This window comes from Propithecus coquereli, unplaced genomic scaffold (assembly GCF_000956105.1).
Source record: "Propithecus coquereli isolate 6110/MARCELLA unplaced genomic scaffold, Pcoq_1.0 Scaffold119, whole genome shotgun sequence".
NCBI lineage: Eukaryota > Metazoa > Chordata > Mammalia > Primates > Indriidae > Propithecus > Propithecus coquereli.
Window position 1 is genome coordinate 36,727 of NW_012135969.1, and position 15,893 is coordinate 52,619.

At 37.6% G+C, this 15,893-nt stretch overlaps 1 protein-coding gene across 1 annotated transcript in view; it reads left to right on the plus strand.

Moving 5' to 3' along the window:
• BPTF (bromodomain PHD finger transcription factor) overlaps positions 1-15,893 on the plus strand; it is a gene marked incomplete at its 5' end in the record, with an annotated part of 49,086 nt that overhangs the window by 12,608 nt on the left and 20,585 nt on the right. Inside the window, 8 exons of the mRNA XM_012659505.1 lie at positions 784-1,030; positions 1,765-1,916; positions 2,842-2,950; positions 9,084-9,301; positions 11,316-11,538; positions 12,508-13,424; positions 14,810-14,892; positions 15,175-15,400. Of these exons, the coding sequence (XP_012514959.1) occupies positions 784-1,030; positions 1,765-1,916; positions 2,842-2,950; positions 9,084-9,301; positions 11,316-11,538; positions 12,508-13,424; positions 14,810-14,892; positions 15,175-15,400 (2,175 nt within the window). The remainder of the gene's footprint in view (positions 1-783; positions 1,031-1,764; positions 1,917-2,841; positions 2,951-9,083; positions 9,302-11,315; positions 11,539-12,507; positions 13,425-14,809; positions 14,893-15,174; positions 15,401-15,893) is intronic.

Here is a 15,893-nt window from a genome sequence, read left to right on the forward strand (position 1 = left end):
GCCTCAGTTTCCTCATCTTAAAGCATCTACCACCATGTTTGCAGTAAATCTCACCTGTTGTTTTTACGTGTGCGAGCTTATACTGTTACTCATCAGACCACTGTTGATAAGCTGTTAGAAAATTGTAGCAGTCTGCAATAAAAGATATACAGATTATCTTTAATAACCCTGTAGTTTAAAGATCAATATTATACCTCTCTGTATAAAATAATCTAAAGTATTTTTCTGTAAAAGTGTTTGAATGAATAACATAAGAAGTCTAGTAAATTGTTTTATAATTTTCAGCTTGCTTGATTACGGGTTTGCCAACTCGAATAGTGATATTTGCTATTGACATGCTCTTTATGATTGGATAAGTCAACATTACAGTAAATAGAAACCTTTTACAGCTCCCTTCATTTGGTCTCTGCTTTGAATCGCACCACTGAGCAGCATGGTGTTCCTGTCTCCAGTAAGATTACCTGCATCTATTTATTTTCAATCTGAAAGCTTGGATATTTGCACAGGCTAGAAAAACTTGATTACTTTCAATTTTCTGTTATGAACAACTTAGTATTTTAATGAAATACATGTGGTATAGACACATGAAAACATTGCCTTCATCAAGACATTAAATTCAGGGGTAAATTTATATGGGCATATTTTCTTTTCAGAAGTAAAATATCTTAGAAATTGAGTGTGGTTTCTTAGGGTTAGAGAAATTGTGTCTGGACTTCTTGCAGAATGGTATTGTTTTTATCTGGAACTATTTTGGCTCATGTTTTCTCTCCGTGACTTTTTTAGAAACGATTGGAGCAGCAGAAGCCTACAGTGATTGCAACTTCCACTACTTCCCCAACAAATAGTACAACCAGTACCATCTCTCCAGCACCAAAAGTTATGGTGGCCCCCATAAGTGGCTCAGTTACAACTGGAACCAAAATGGTACTGACTACTAAAGTTGGATCTCCAGCTACAGTAACATTCCAGCAAAACAAGAACTTCCATCAAACCTTTGCTACATGGGTTAAGCAAGGCCAGTCAAATTCAGGTATACAACTGTGATTAAATAGAAGATCATTTTCATTCAGGAAAAAGAATTTTCAGTCCTTCACCTACTGAAATGAAACATCTCTTTAGAAAATTGTTTTTCTTTTCAGATTATTGAGCAAACAAGCTGTAACAATTGGTTTGTTACAGATAATGTTCAGAATATTACATTAGCAAACTCCTCTCTTACATTATTTCACTTTCAACATTTACATGGTTCACTTTGAGTGGAGAGGAATGTTTTTTATTAAAAATACAAAATGAGCCACATTTCATGCATTGGTGCCTTTCCTAGAAGTCACTACGTTGCTGGTTATTTTAAATCTAAAGCTTATTAAATGTCTTATACCCCATTAGCCACCAGCACAGCTGCCACATCTGCTACAACCATTGCCAGCACAGGTCAGACGTTCCAAATTACAGGCAATCCAGTCACTATGGCAGGAAAAGTAATTACCAAACTGCCACTTCCTGCAAACAGCAAGATTGTCGCTGTAAATGTGCCAGCAACACAAGGAGGTAAGGGAAATGTGAAGAGTTTTAATTCACATTTGCCAGATCATACTGTTGCCATTATTTTTCATTTCCTTTTCACTGGTTTCAGTCCTCGGATCTCACATTCTGTGTAGCCCACTATAAAACCCTGCCACACGTAGTTTCTCCTCAGAAACCAAGCAACACTTAATGCTTTTCATTGAAGGGACAGTTGTTAATCATTTCTTCATCTTTTTTAAGGTGTTGTTCAAGTACAGCAGAAAGTCCTGGGTATCATTCCATCAAGTACAGGTACAAGTCAGCAAACCTTTACTTCATTCCAGCCCAGGACAGCAACAGTCACAATTAGGCCCAATACCTCAGGCTCTGGAGGAACCACAAGCACTTCACAAGTAAGATTTCGTACAGACTTATTTTGTTTTGAAGTGTTGAGCACATCAGGTTGAAGTTTTTAGAATGGCCTCTTCCAAGATTAATCCAGCTAATTTTGCTTCCTTTTGCTTAATCTGTGATAAAGTACTAATTTGGAATAAACCTATTTGTTCTGTAAGTAAATCCATTTCTTATCTAAGTAAAAATGATACATGAAGTATGAATTTTTAACATTTAGTTAATAGCACCTTAGTAAGTTTATAAGTAAAAATAATTGCTTTCTAGGATTTTTATAAAGAAAATTCCTTTGTATGAAAGAATAGACAGCACTGGACCACTGAAGCTTGCTGTGCAGCCTAGTTAAGAAATAGAATGAAAAATATAATCTACAGCACTATATTGAATGGTTTGTTATTAGCTGATATGTGCACATATTGAATACATCATTTCTTTGGTACTTGTATTATGGAAAAGTTTTAAAGTTTGCAAACTTGAAAATGTTCTGAACCTAACTGTAAAACTGAAAATAACGTGCTCTCTAGTCTCCCCCTTAAAACTATGACAGAACATTTGCTTTCTGATTTACTCTCGGTTATAGGAGTAAATTGGAGCCTAGAGAAGGTAGGACTCAACATTTTTCTGTGACAACTAGTTAAAGAGCAGAGCCTTGCTGGGTCTTGTTCGTTCCTTTTAGTCTGTAGGCTGTTCTTGGTATCAGTGACAAGGAATTTTATATGATAGCATTTGAATTAAATTAGATTTTCTCTCAAAATTCCATCTTTATTCTGATGCTTAATATAATTTAAAATGTAATATCTAAGAGCCTCTGTCATTTCTATAGACATTTCTGTCAATATAGAATGTTTAAAGATCTTGTGTTCTAAGTCCATCATTCTGTAATCTTTTAAAAACATTTTAATTCATTGTCCTTTGTGTCATTTATAGGTAATCACAGGGCCTCAGATCCGCCCTGGTATGACGGTGATTAGAACACCACTCCAACAGTCAACACTAGGAAAGGCAATTATTCGAACACCTGTGATGGTACAGCCAGGTATTCATCCATCCAGCATTACCATTTTACATCTAAACAACCAGTCTAGGAAATCTGTTATATTCTGTATTTGGCACTCTACATACTATAAAATACCAATTTCAATTAATACTTGAAACCGTACTAAACTTCTAATCTATTGTGAGATGCATCCAAACATATTACTTCATTTTTGGCATTGCCAATAAGAGAAAAATAGGTTCAAGTATGCTTACTAAAAATGTAAAAGAAGCAGCAAATAAATGGAATATATAGATTCAAATAATTGAAGTAAAGAAAGCAAAGAAAACAGTCTATATGGCAAAAGTCATAGAGAAAGTCAAGGAAACAGCAAAGAACATAATTTTTACAAAGGCAAGGCCAGACCTCCTTTTATCACAATTAATATGAATAGGTTAAAATTACCATGTTTAAAGTTGAAGACTGTAAAGATTGAGAAAAAAAACCCTATACATATATGAGAAACATACCTAAAATCAAATTACCACAAAAGCGACAAAAGGTAAAAAAAATTAAAAGATGAGCAAGGATACATGAAATAAAGGCCAAAGAAGAAAGGACAAGGATAGACCTGATAATATTGGACAGAGTAGAATTCAATATTTTATTCATTCGTTAATTTTTTTTGCCAGGAATACTGTGTTGAGAAAGAATTCAATATTTTTAAAAAGCAGAAAATAATTATGACAAAGAGTTTCATTTTATAGTGGTTTAAAGCTAAAGATTGAATGAAAGTGTAATCTCGAATCATTATAAATTAAATAAGATGCCATTAAAGTATCTGAAGCAAAACTATTTGAATTCAAGGAGGAATTAACAGCAGCATAGTAGCCTACAATTAAACTGTGTATCAAGTTTTGTACTTGTTCAGAAATACACATTCATTTTAAATAGTCATGGGCTATTTGGTGGAAAAATGATCCTTGAGACATAGATAAAACCTTGGTAAATTCCAAGAAGTAGAATGTATATAGGCCACATTCTTTAAAATAAATCTAGAAATTAATATTAATATATTACACTAATAACCTTTACTTGCTTGGGAAATTTTAAAAATGTGTGTTTTAAGTAATTTTTTTTTGGATAACTTTTAGGTTAAAGAAACATCAAATATGTAATTGCAAATTATCAAATAGCAACATTAAGCCATGATGGCAAAGCCGAACTCAGAGGCAGATTCAATTCATTCAATAGATACTTGAACACCTACTCTCGACAATTGAAATGCATTAGTGAATAAAACAGACTAAAAAACCCATATTTTGAAGTCTTAATCACAAATTAGAAAAATATATAAAACAAGTCTTAAAACAAGGAGGAGGAAATAAAATAAAAGCACAAGTAATAATTATTAGAAAATAGACAAGGCAAAAAATGTTAACACAAACTATTCTTTTGCAAGTCTAATCTGGAAAAAAGGGTGGAAAATGCCAGTTCGCAGAATTAGGCAACGAAAAAGTGCAATAAAAATAGAATGAGCTTTTTAAAATCAAAAGATAATTTTGTGTAGGTGTCCTTGTAGTGAGACTTTCAGAATTCTCACTATCCATACTTAGGAACTAATTCTATTTGACTAGCAAGGCATAATGAAATACTGTGTTTATAAACTGAAAGTCTCAATGACTCATATCAAAGGAAGAAATTTGGAAAGTTGTCATAATGTTACCTACAAAAAGGAATCGCAGACTTCATGAGATTATGGGTAAAAATTTCTTTGAAATAGTTGGGAAACAAATAATTTCCTTATTGTAAAACCTAGTTCTGGGACATGGGGGAAGGATAGGTAAAACCTTAACCATTCGTTTTACAAATTTAGCACAATTCTAATATGAAACGTAGCAAAGCATTTTTTTCCCCACAGGCAGTCTTCTGTGCCTAAACAGCATTTAACTCAGAAAAGAAAGGAAGATTATTTCAGTTAATGCTGCAGAGATAGTTGATAAAATTCAGTATCTATTCCTGTTTAAAACTTACAGTTGTCAGGCAGCTTACTGAAAGGAAAGACATAAATAATGTAAAGGAGAAAATTTGTAGGTGATAAAAGGTAGTATACCTAGAAAACTGAAAAATCTGGTAAATTGCCAGATAAACTACAAATATTGGTAGTACTGTAGTTATATGGAGACCTTGTTGAGTAATGCCTTATGTAGCTGTAATTTTATGTTTGTCTGATACCGACACGTGAATCTACAGCTTCCAAACCTCCCCCACCACTACGGTTTTGCCACTTTTTTTCCCTGAAGTCTTAAATACCCAGTGAGAATGGGGTTTGTGAAATGAACTGCCCAACCCTGCCACCTGGCTATGCAGTGCTTATTTAATGTAATTTAGCCAAAGTCTACCTTTAAATAATTGATTCTTAGTAACAATGATGAAATAACAGCTGTAATACATTGATCATTTACTTTGTGCCAGGGTGTATGCATTTTATAGGTTGCTTTCACATAATCTTCATATAAAATAGGTACTTACATTACCTTCATTTTACAGATGAAGTTTTTTTGTTTTATTTTTTGATTTTTGTGGTTTTTTTTTTTTTTGCTAATTGAAACTCTGAATGTTGAGGGCTTTCTCAAGCTGTTACTCTGGGACTTAAAGAAGATTTGTCTGATTCCCAAGTACTCAGTACTAGTTACGTACCAGACCCTGTTCCAGGCCAAGATGACTATAGTTATGAACTAATCAGACAAAATAACTGCCTTCATGAATCTTATAGTCTAGTGGAAAAGGTAGACAATAACCAGATGAGTTAATTGTATATAATTTTTTTTTTTTTGAGACAGAGTCTCACTGTGTTGCCCGGGCTAGAGTGCCGTGGTGTCATCCTAGCTCACAGCAACCTCAAACTCCTGGGCTCAAGTGATCCTACTGCCTCAGCCTGCCGAGTAGCTGGGACTACGGGCATGCGCCACCATGCCCGGCTAATTTTTTCTATATATTTTTAGTTGTCCAATTAATTTCTTTCTATTTTTAATAGAGACAGGGTCTCGCTCTTGCTCAGGCTGGTTTCGAACTCCTGAGCTCAAACACTCCGCCCGCCTCGGCCTCCCAGAGAGCTAGGATTACAGGCGTGAGCCACCGCGCCCGGCCTAATTTTAAATACGTTATTATATAAAATAGCATATGAATTTTACATATATATCGTGTTACATAGTAATAACTACTTAGAAAAGCAGAGGTGGGAGATAAAAAGGTTGAAGAATTGGAGTTTGAGAATGATTTGCAGAGAGGGTTGAAATTTTAGAAAGGATGGCCACAGAAGGACTCCCTTAGAAGACCTGAAGGAAATAAGAGAGCTGTGCAGATACCTGGGGAAAGAGTTTTTATGAAGAAGAACAGTAAATACAAAGGCCCTGAGGGTGAGTGGGCCTGGTATGTTGAAGGAAAAGCAAGGTAGCCAGTGGGTCAAGGGCAACCAAGGGAAGAGGAGGAAGATGAGAGAGTCAGGGGAGTTATGATCAGAGAGGCAGAGGCTGGGTGGGTGGGTGTGGGGTGTGTTTCCATGTGTGTGCAAATCAGACTGGAACTAAACCACCTTCCTAGCCTTTCTTAAGATGGAGTCTACAGACCCCTGGGATATAGTTGGAAATTATTACATTTTTTCATTTGCATTTTGATCTAAAAATAAATTAACATGCACATATTGGGTCTCATCTGGATGACCATCATAAAATCAGTCAGTACCGGTCCTTTTATCTGTGTTTATCATGGCAACATATCAGTACCAAGTGATCACCTTTAAGTGATAACTTTTTATGTATTGTTTCGCAAACTACAGTACAAGGATATAGTGTTGGGGTATGGGAATTCTCAAATTACAGCACTTGACCACACTATGCTGTATTGTCTATCAGTTAATCTTGAATAAATGGATGAGAGTAACCAAGAAAAGTTTCGAAGGAGGAATAATAATGGAAAACTGGCACTGTCAGTTATATGTTAAAGCATATTATAAAGGCACCCAAATTAAGAGCATGATACCAAAGGAAGAAACACAGGTGCAATTAAAGAGGCATATATGAGAACTAGCTGTACGACAAGGTGTCATTTTGAATCAGTCAATGATACTAGAATAATTGGTTTATAGTTTGCAGGGGCTGGGGGATGCCAAATAGACTTCTGACTTACAACATATACCATGACTAAGAACATACTTGGGAGGATATATCTAATGAGAGAATACAAGAGAACTTTATAAACAATAATTAAAGCCAAGAAAAAAGACTGGTCTATTTGACCACATTTAAAAATATTTATAGGTTTAGAAATAAATAAAACTAAAAGGCAGATGGGAAACATACATTATTTAACACATTAACTGCCATGTGAGTTGTATTTAACTCACGCCAGTTTTGAGCTAGGGGCCTCATGAAGCATATGTAACTCACGCATCTCTTTACCTTGGGAGCCACGAGAACTATTTTTCAAGTTGCGTATAACTCACCCACAGAAAATAATAAAAAATAAACTTTTTATTAAACTAGAAAGGATCATTTTATTTTTGAAGTTTTAATTCTGTTTTCACAATAAAACGCTGTGGCCCAAAGGAAAAAGATTTTTTTCTAGTATGGCAGTGTGTTAAAAATACATATTAAATAAGTAGAAAAAGTAGAGAAATGGTCAGAGTGTGGAGAGAGTGTTCACAAATGAAGCACAATGACTTGAAACAGTTTTAAATGCCAACCTTCTGTAGTAATTGAGGAAATTCAGGCACTGTGATACCATGATGTTATTTCCAGTTGCTGGAATATTTTATTTTAGTGGTGATACCTAGGTTGGCAGGGTTCAATGAGATGGGCATGCAGAGATGTATGACCTCCTAATTCGATACTGTGGGCCTGCTGTGAACCCAGTAATATTTTTGGAAGTTTATTTTCAAGAAATCATCAGAAGCACACAAAAATGTATAAGCAAGGATTTCACCATGGCATTATTTTAACGCACTTCTGAATGTCAAAATAGATTCAATTTTATACACATGCAATGTATAGAAAACATCATGTAGCCATTAAGAGAAACAGAAAAATGTATATGTACACACAGAAGGAAAAGAGGCAGGAAGTAAATATAAAAACTCGAGGAATCTGATGTTACTCGCTTTTTTTTTTGGAGATATTGTCTCACTCTGTTGCCCAGGCTGGAGTGAGGTGGCATCTTCATAGCTCACTGAAACTCCTGGGCTCAGGTGATCTTCCTGCCTCAGCCTTCCAAGTAACTGGGACTACAGGCGCACACCACCACACCCAGCTAATTTTTAAATTTTTTGTAGAGAAGGAGTCTCACTTTGTTGCTTAGGCTGGTCTTGAACTCCTGACCTCAAATGATCCTTCTGCCTCAGCCTCCCAAAGTGCCAGGATTACAGGCATGAGCTATTGCACCCAGAGGTTATTGACTAATTAGTAATGAATCTGTAAATGTCAAAATAGCTACCAAATAATTACTCTTAGCAACTATTCCATAGGGAGGAAAATTCCACTTGCCTTTTTTTCTAGTTTTAGGAAGTTAAACTAAAAACAGAAGTTTTTGGAAGACTATAAAGCCATTCCGGTTAAACTTCCATTTATTCAGCAGACATTTATTGAACAATTACTGTGAAAGCATTCTTTGAGCACTTTGCCCTAGTATTGAGAATATAGTGGTCTTTGCCCTCATAGTTCTCCCAAACTGTCAAATAGCTGTAATAGAAGCTTATTTATAAATGCACTTGGCCCAGATACTCTAGATTCTTTATTTTGTTTAAAATTCATGTGAATTAAATGTTAAATTATCTTATATTCAGTATTCCTAACAAAGGGCAGCGTTATATATGGCATATTTTACGTATTCTCTTTTGTCTTTCTGATTGTCATTTTGGCTTTACATTTATAGGAAGAATATTAATTGTTTTTTCATTTGACTACAGAAAGCAGGGGCTGAATAATGGTTTTCAGTGAGCTGAATGAAAACAGGCTTACTGCCAACCAGGCAGGTCTTTTGGGTGTGAGCATATGTCTGAGTGCATCCTTGAGCTGTTGGCACCCCAGTGTCTTTTTGACAATTGAAAAGAATACATTCATCTGAAGTGCTGAATTATTTCAGTTCGAAATAATGCTAAGAGAGTGTAGGATTTCATAATGTTTTGCTGTTTGTGTAGGTACTCCGCAGCAAGTGGTGACTCAGATCATCAGAGGGCAGCCTGTTTCCACTGCAATCTCTGCCCCTAACACAGTTTCCTCAACACCTGGGCAGAAAAGCGTAACTTCAGCAACATCTACTACAAATCTACAGTCATCAACCTCACAGTCCCCTCGCCCCCAGCAAGGACAGGTGAAGCTTACCATGGCTCAACTCACTCAGTTAACACAAGGCCACGTATGTAATGTAACTTTATTTTAATGTATTTATTTAATGTATTTTAACGTAACTTTAGAGGCAATCTTACTTATCTTATTCTTGCTATAAGTTTAAAAACATACTTTTTTTTTTTAATTAAATAGATATGGGCTTTCACTCTTGCTCAGACTGGTCTTGAACTCCTGACCTCAAGCAATCCTCCCACCTTGGCCTCCTCGAGTGCTAAGATTACAGGCATGAGCCACCATGCTCAGCCTAAAAACATAATTATTTTGATAAGTTTAAAAATGTACTGATTTTGATAAGTTTTAAAAATGTGCTGCTTCCTGGACTCAAACAAAAATACTTCTAACATGCAGGATATAATAAACCTCAACTATCTAGAGTCCTTAGTGAGTTAATACCAATGAGATGGATAACCCTTTCAACCACCAAAATTTTATTAATTGGCCAATTTCCATGGAAAAATAAAATTTAAGTACATTAAGCTGCTGCTTGCAAAAATAAATACTGTTATCAAGTCTTCCAATATTGATCAATACATTGAATGCAGTTCCTTTCAAAATTCCAAGAGATTTTTTTTTTGGTGGAACTTCACAAGCTGATTTTTACAATTTGTGTGGAAGTGCAAAGGATCAAGAATATCCATGATATTTTTAAAGAACAGGAGGATTTTCCCTGTATGATAACCTAATATCAAAACTTATTATAATACTTCAGTAATTAATACAGTGAAGTACAGATGCAAAAATAGGCAGATAGACCAACAGAAGAGAGTACAGAACATGACCCCCACATGTGTGGACTCTTGTTATAACACAAAGGCATTCCAGATGATTGAGGAAAAGACAGACTTTTTATTTTTCGTAAATCGTGCTGGGACAACTGAATATATGTGGGAAACTGTGAAATTGGACCACTGCCTCACTTTGTATATAAACTCAACTTTAGCACACACAGGCACCACAGGTAATTTAGTACATACTGAAAAGAAACAAAATTCAGGATTCACGTCTCTTGGGCAAGAGACTTGACTTTCTAACCTGAGTTTCTTAATTGGGAATGAGATTATAGTAATATTTTCTCTGCCTATTCCATGAAGTCACAAGTCCATTGTGAGAATCAAATGAAGCAGTCAGTATAAATAAAGATGCTTTAAAATCAGAATTTTGTGGAGACCATGGTCATTCACTTCAGTGCCCTTGTTTTTTTTTTTTTTTTTGAGACAGAGTCTCACTGTGTTGCCCGGGCTAGAGTGCCGTGGCGTCATCCTCGCTCACAGCAACCTCAAACTCCTGGGCTCAAGCAATCCTCCTGCCTCAGCCTCCCGAGTAGCTGGTACTACAGGCATGCACCACCATACCCGGCTAATTTTTTTTTTTCTATATATTTTTTAGTTGTCCAATTAATTTCTTTCTAATTTTAGTAGAGACGGGGTCTCGCTCTTGCTCAGGCTGGTTTCGAACTCCTGAGCTCAAACAATCCGCCCGCCTTGGCCTCCCAGAGAGCTAGGATTACAGGCGTGAGCCACAGCGCCCGGCCGTCAGTGCCCTTGTTTTATAGATTGAGAAACTGGAGCAATGATGTTGCTTGTAGATAGATACCTGGCTGACCATTGGGAGAGCTTGACCTAGAACCCTGGATTGTTTGTGGTTTTTCCACTAGGCAACATAAATATTCTTATTTTACTTTACCTAAGTTTCTGCTGGTGCCATTTCATAGATATTCAAATATACATGTACATTATATTAAAGGATCTTTATAGTATAAAAATGATTTAATAAAAACACTACAAACTGGGCGTGGTAGCACACACCTGTAGTCCCAGCTACTCTGTAGGCTGAAGCAGGAGGATCGCTTGAAGCCAGCAGTTAAGGCTGCAGGACACGATGATCACGCCTGTGAATTGCCCCTGCACTTCACCTTTAGCAACATAGCAAAACCCTGTCTCTATAAAAAATTAAAATGCTGTACATACAGATTGATGTTTTGCATCATGTGACTATTTACATGTTGTGTGTTTTTTCCACAGGGTGGCAATCAAGGTTTGACAGTAGTAATTCAAGGACAAGGTCAAACTACTGGACAGTTGCAGTTGATACCTCAAGGGGTGACTATACTCCCAGGCCCAGGACAGCAGCTAATGCAAGCTGCAATGCCAAATGGTACTGTTCAGCGATTCCTCTTTACTCCATTGGCAACAACAGCCACAACAGCCAGCACCACCACCACCACTGTTTCTACTACAGCAGCAGGTAGAGCTTTGGGTATATAAGAAATACTAGGTGTTATTACCATACACTATTGGGCTAACAGAAGGGTTAAAAGAATCAGTACTTACAGCCTGAGCAAGAGCGAGACCCCATCTCTACAAAAAATAGAAAAATTAGCCAGGCGTGTTGGCTCACACCTGTAGTCCCAGCTACTTGGGAGATTGAGGCAGGAGGATCACTTGAGTCCAGGAGTTTGAGGTTGTAGTGAGCTATGGCAATGCCACTGCACTCAAGCCTGGGCGACAGAGCAAGACCCTTTCTCAAAAGAAAAGAAAAGAGAAAGAACGAATACTATCACCGGGAGGATATACCTCAAGCCAGGGAGCTTAACAATTGACATAGTCAGTCTCATAACATCTTGATGCTTTCATGCCTTATTCGTACAGACTCCCTGTTACCACCACCTCTCTACCCACCTTTGTTAAAAAAAGATATAGAAAGGGGGCAAAAACAATGGATATCATGGTAATCATGCTCACACTTACTCCTTGCCAAGCCTTGTAGATGCTAATTGAGTCGTGGAGGAGATCTCAGGGAGGGCAGATATATCCAGCTCATGACCTGCGATCGAGAGCTGCAGGTCCAGAACCACTTTGTTAGCCTCCTACTGCAAGGCGTCACTAACTGTCACCATGCTGTAGAAGAAAAGTGAGCCTTGGCAATTAGTCTGGGCCAGAAGACCTGGCTGGTTTCCAGAGGTTGCACCTTGTTTTGGAAGACAGCCCTCTGGAGAGTTAGCAAACTGTACAGAGGACAGCCAAGAAGCAGGGCCCAGGCTCCCCAGTTTAGAAGAGTCCTACCCCGAGCATGTCTAAATGGAGCATTTTTAAGTCATAAATCTTCTATACTGAAATAAAGAATTCTGAACTGTAGCAAACCCCATCACATTCTTCTTTAACCACAGTCTTATGTTCTGGAGTAATAGAAATGGTTTGTCTTTCCCTTTCATAGGTACGGGTGAACAAAAACAGAGTAAATTATCACCCGTGACACAGGCGCAACAAGCCAAAGCGCCGCCAGCAGCTCAGTCGTCAAGTGTGAGTCCTCCAGAAGCCCAGCCACAGACCACTCAACCTCCAGCTCAGCCCCAGCCCCAAACCCAGCCCCAGTCCCCAACTCAGCCTGAAGTTCAGACTCAGCCTGAAGTTCAGACCCAAACAACTGTTTCATCCCACGTCCCTTCCGAAGCACAGCCCACCCAAGCACAGTCATCCAAACCCCAAGTTGCAGCACAGTGTCAGCCTCAAAGTAATGTCCAAGGACAGTCTCCTGTTCGTGTCCAAAGTCCACCACAGACTCGAATACGTCCATCAACTCCATCCCAAGTGTCTCCTGGACAGCAATCCCAGGTTCAGACTACAACCTCACAACCGATTCCAATTCAACCACATACATCTCTTCAGATACCTTCCCAAGGCCAGCCACAATCACAACCCCAGGTACAGTCTTCAACTCAAACTCTTTCATCAGGACAAACGTTAAATCAAGTTACTGTTTCATCCCCATCCTGTCCTCAGCTACAAATACAGCAGCCACAGCCCCAAGTCATTGCTGTGCCTCAGCTGCAACAACAAGTCCAGGTTCTCTCTCAGATCCAGTCACAGGTTGTGGCTCAGATACAGGCTCAGCAAGGTGGTGTGCCCCAGCAAATCAAACTCCAGTTACCTATTCAAATTCAGCAAAGCAGTGCTGTGCAGACTCACCAGATTCAGAATGTGGTTACAGTGCAGGCAGCCAGTGTGCAAGAGCAGTTGCAGAGGGTTCAGCAACTCAGGGATCAGCAGCAAAAGAAGAAACAGCAACAGATAGAAATTAAGCGTGAACACACCCTCCAAGCTTCTAATCAAAGTGAAATCATTCAGAAACAGGTAAAGTTATTAAGTAAAAGCAGCATGTTCAGTAGCTTGAATTATTGTGCTGTGCATTAGACTTAGTGTTTGGTTGTGTTAGGTTTCCTAACTGAGACAAAGTCATTAATGTTTAAATTTAGAAGAAGCTCTGGATTGACCAAAAAATATTGAATGACTACTATGGTTTGGAACTCTTCATTGGACATACATATGTAGTCAGTGCTTATTAGAAACTGCCTGTGTTTTGGGAGGACTAAGATGGGAAGCATGGAGTTAGGAGTTTTAAGTATCATTAATGTAGAACTTGAAGGTTTCACTAAGTTTTAAAGCCACTTCAGGCATCATAGCAATTTGTTTGAAGTTGTCATTTCTTAGTTTGCATGTAGACTATGCAAATTATAGACAGATTAGACTCATTTGCATTTCTAGTCACATATTTGTGAAAAAGTTTTCAATACATATTATTCCATAGCCTAAATAAAGAGTGGCATCATGCAGTGGCATCTTGCATTGGCATTTTAGTGAAGTAAGGTAATTTAGATGAGTTAGAATGAATGATTCTACTAAAATCAAGTCACATAAATAATTCCCTGTAGCATTACTGGAGAAAACTTTCTCTTTGTTTACAGTGTGCTCCACTCAGCACTAGGCCGGAGTTTGAGTGTGGATTTCCAAGTCATGAGACCTTCATTCAGTTCCTTCCTCTTCCATTCACAGTCCATGAAACTCACTTATCTCCCCTGAGCTATATCCTCATTAAAACCCCTCTCTTTCCAGCCACACAAGATTACTGTAATGATTAAATGAGCTCATATATATAGAAGCACTTTTTAAACAGCAAAATGATTTTAAATATGTAATATTCCTGTAAAATTGGTGTCATATGTAATATGTTTAAATGCATTGTTACCCAGCTTTCAGTACTGTAATCTACCAGTTGAGAATTATTACAGTATCCGTCTATCCCCTGATCTTTGGGTAAGGGGGGATGAGGGGCAGCTCTTTAAAATTAATGCCTGGGAGGAGAACATAACATTAAAAACATGGCCTTTGGCGAACAACAGCCAGATTAAAATTCCAGCATATTATTTACTATTTAATCTCAAACAAGTTGGTTAATTTTTTTATGTTTCAGTTTCCCATTTATAAAATCATCTCTATGGTTCAGTGTCTTTTTGCGGAATAAATGAGGTAATGTCAAGTGATTAGGTCAGCACAGTGCCCAACACGTGGTAAGCACCCAGACCATCTTGTAGCTGCTAATTTTATTTGTATTATGATATAAAATTCTTAAAGGTTCTTTGAAAAACACATGTATGTGCTCAGATTTCTACTGTTGTTACGTACGTGCTAACTTGTGAACATTATAAAATATGTGCTTTTGGATTTGTTCTGTCCTGAAGGTGGTGATGAAGCATAATGCTGTAATAGAACATTTAAAACAGAAAAAGAGCATGACTCCAGCTGAAAGAGAAGAAAATCAAAGGTAGGGGAGATGGGGAGACACAGGGTCTCGTCTATTCATCTCTTCTCGTTAGCATCCACGTGCACAGAGTTTTGAGTTTATACCTTTTTTTCTTTTTTACCATAATTGAAGTTCATTAAATGAGAGCACTTGGCACTAATAGTTACTCATAACTGGCTTGAATCACTCTTGGAAGGTTTCCAGTCACAGAAAGTCTGTGTTTCATCTGTAGAGGTGTAGAAGAATCGTATTTTAAGCCTTTCATAAACACCCAGTGTTACATAGGTGTGTGTTTTTCTCTAGAATGATTGTCTGTAACCAGGTGATGAAGTATATTTTGGATAAGATAGATAAAGAAGAAAAACAGGCCGCAAAAAAACGGAAGCGCGAAGAGAGCGTGGAGCAGAAGCGTAGCAAGCAAAACGCCACCAAGCTCTCAGCTCTGCTCTTCAAGCACAAGGAGCAGCTCAGAGCCGAGATCCTGAAGAAGCGGGCGCTGCTGGACAAGGATCTGCAAATCGAGGTGCAGGTAAGGGGCACTTCCTTTCCTGCTGTGTCCAGCTTGCAGCATCCACGGTTCTTCTTTTTTCCCTTGACTTTTTGCTTAAACTTAAAATTTGAGCTTGTTTTCTGGAATTTCCATTTGTGTATATAGAGTACATAGAATAAAAAGCAGTGGGACACAACGTCTTAAAACAAGACAAAACTTTTATATCTAAATGTGTAGTTATAATGTATTCTCTCGACTAGCCACTCTGAGACGTGTCGATTAAATTGTTGTAGAACTCTGTTGGAAATGGCTTTATTGTATATGACATAGTCTTGCCAAAAGTCATTTAGGAGCCAAGTTTCATGAGAAAGGTAGACAAGACTTCAAATGATGTTGAAAGAATGAAAAAGTGTGCCCATTAAATAAGACAGATTTCTTCCTTGTAACTGATTTCTGTAGGCATTATTAATCTGCTTTCTTGGAGAATTTATTGAAAAATGAAAAGACATCTATTCACACATATTTACACAGC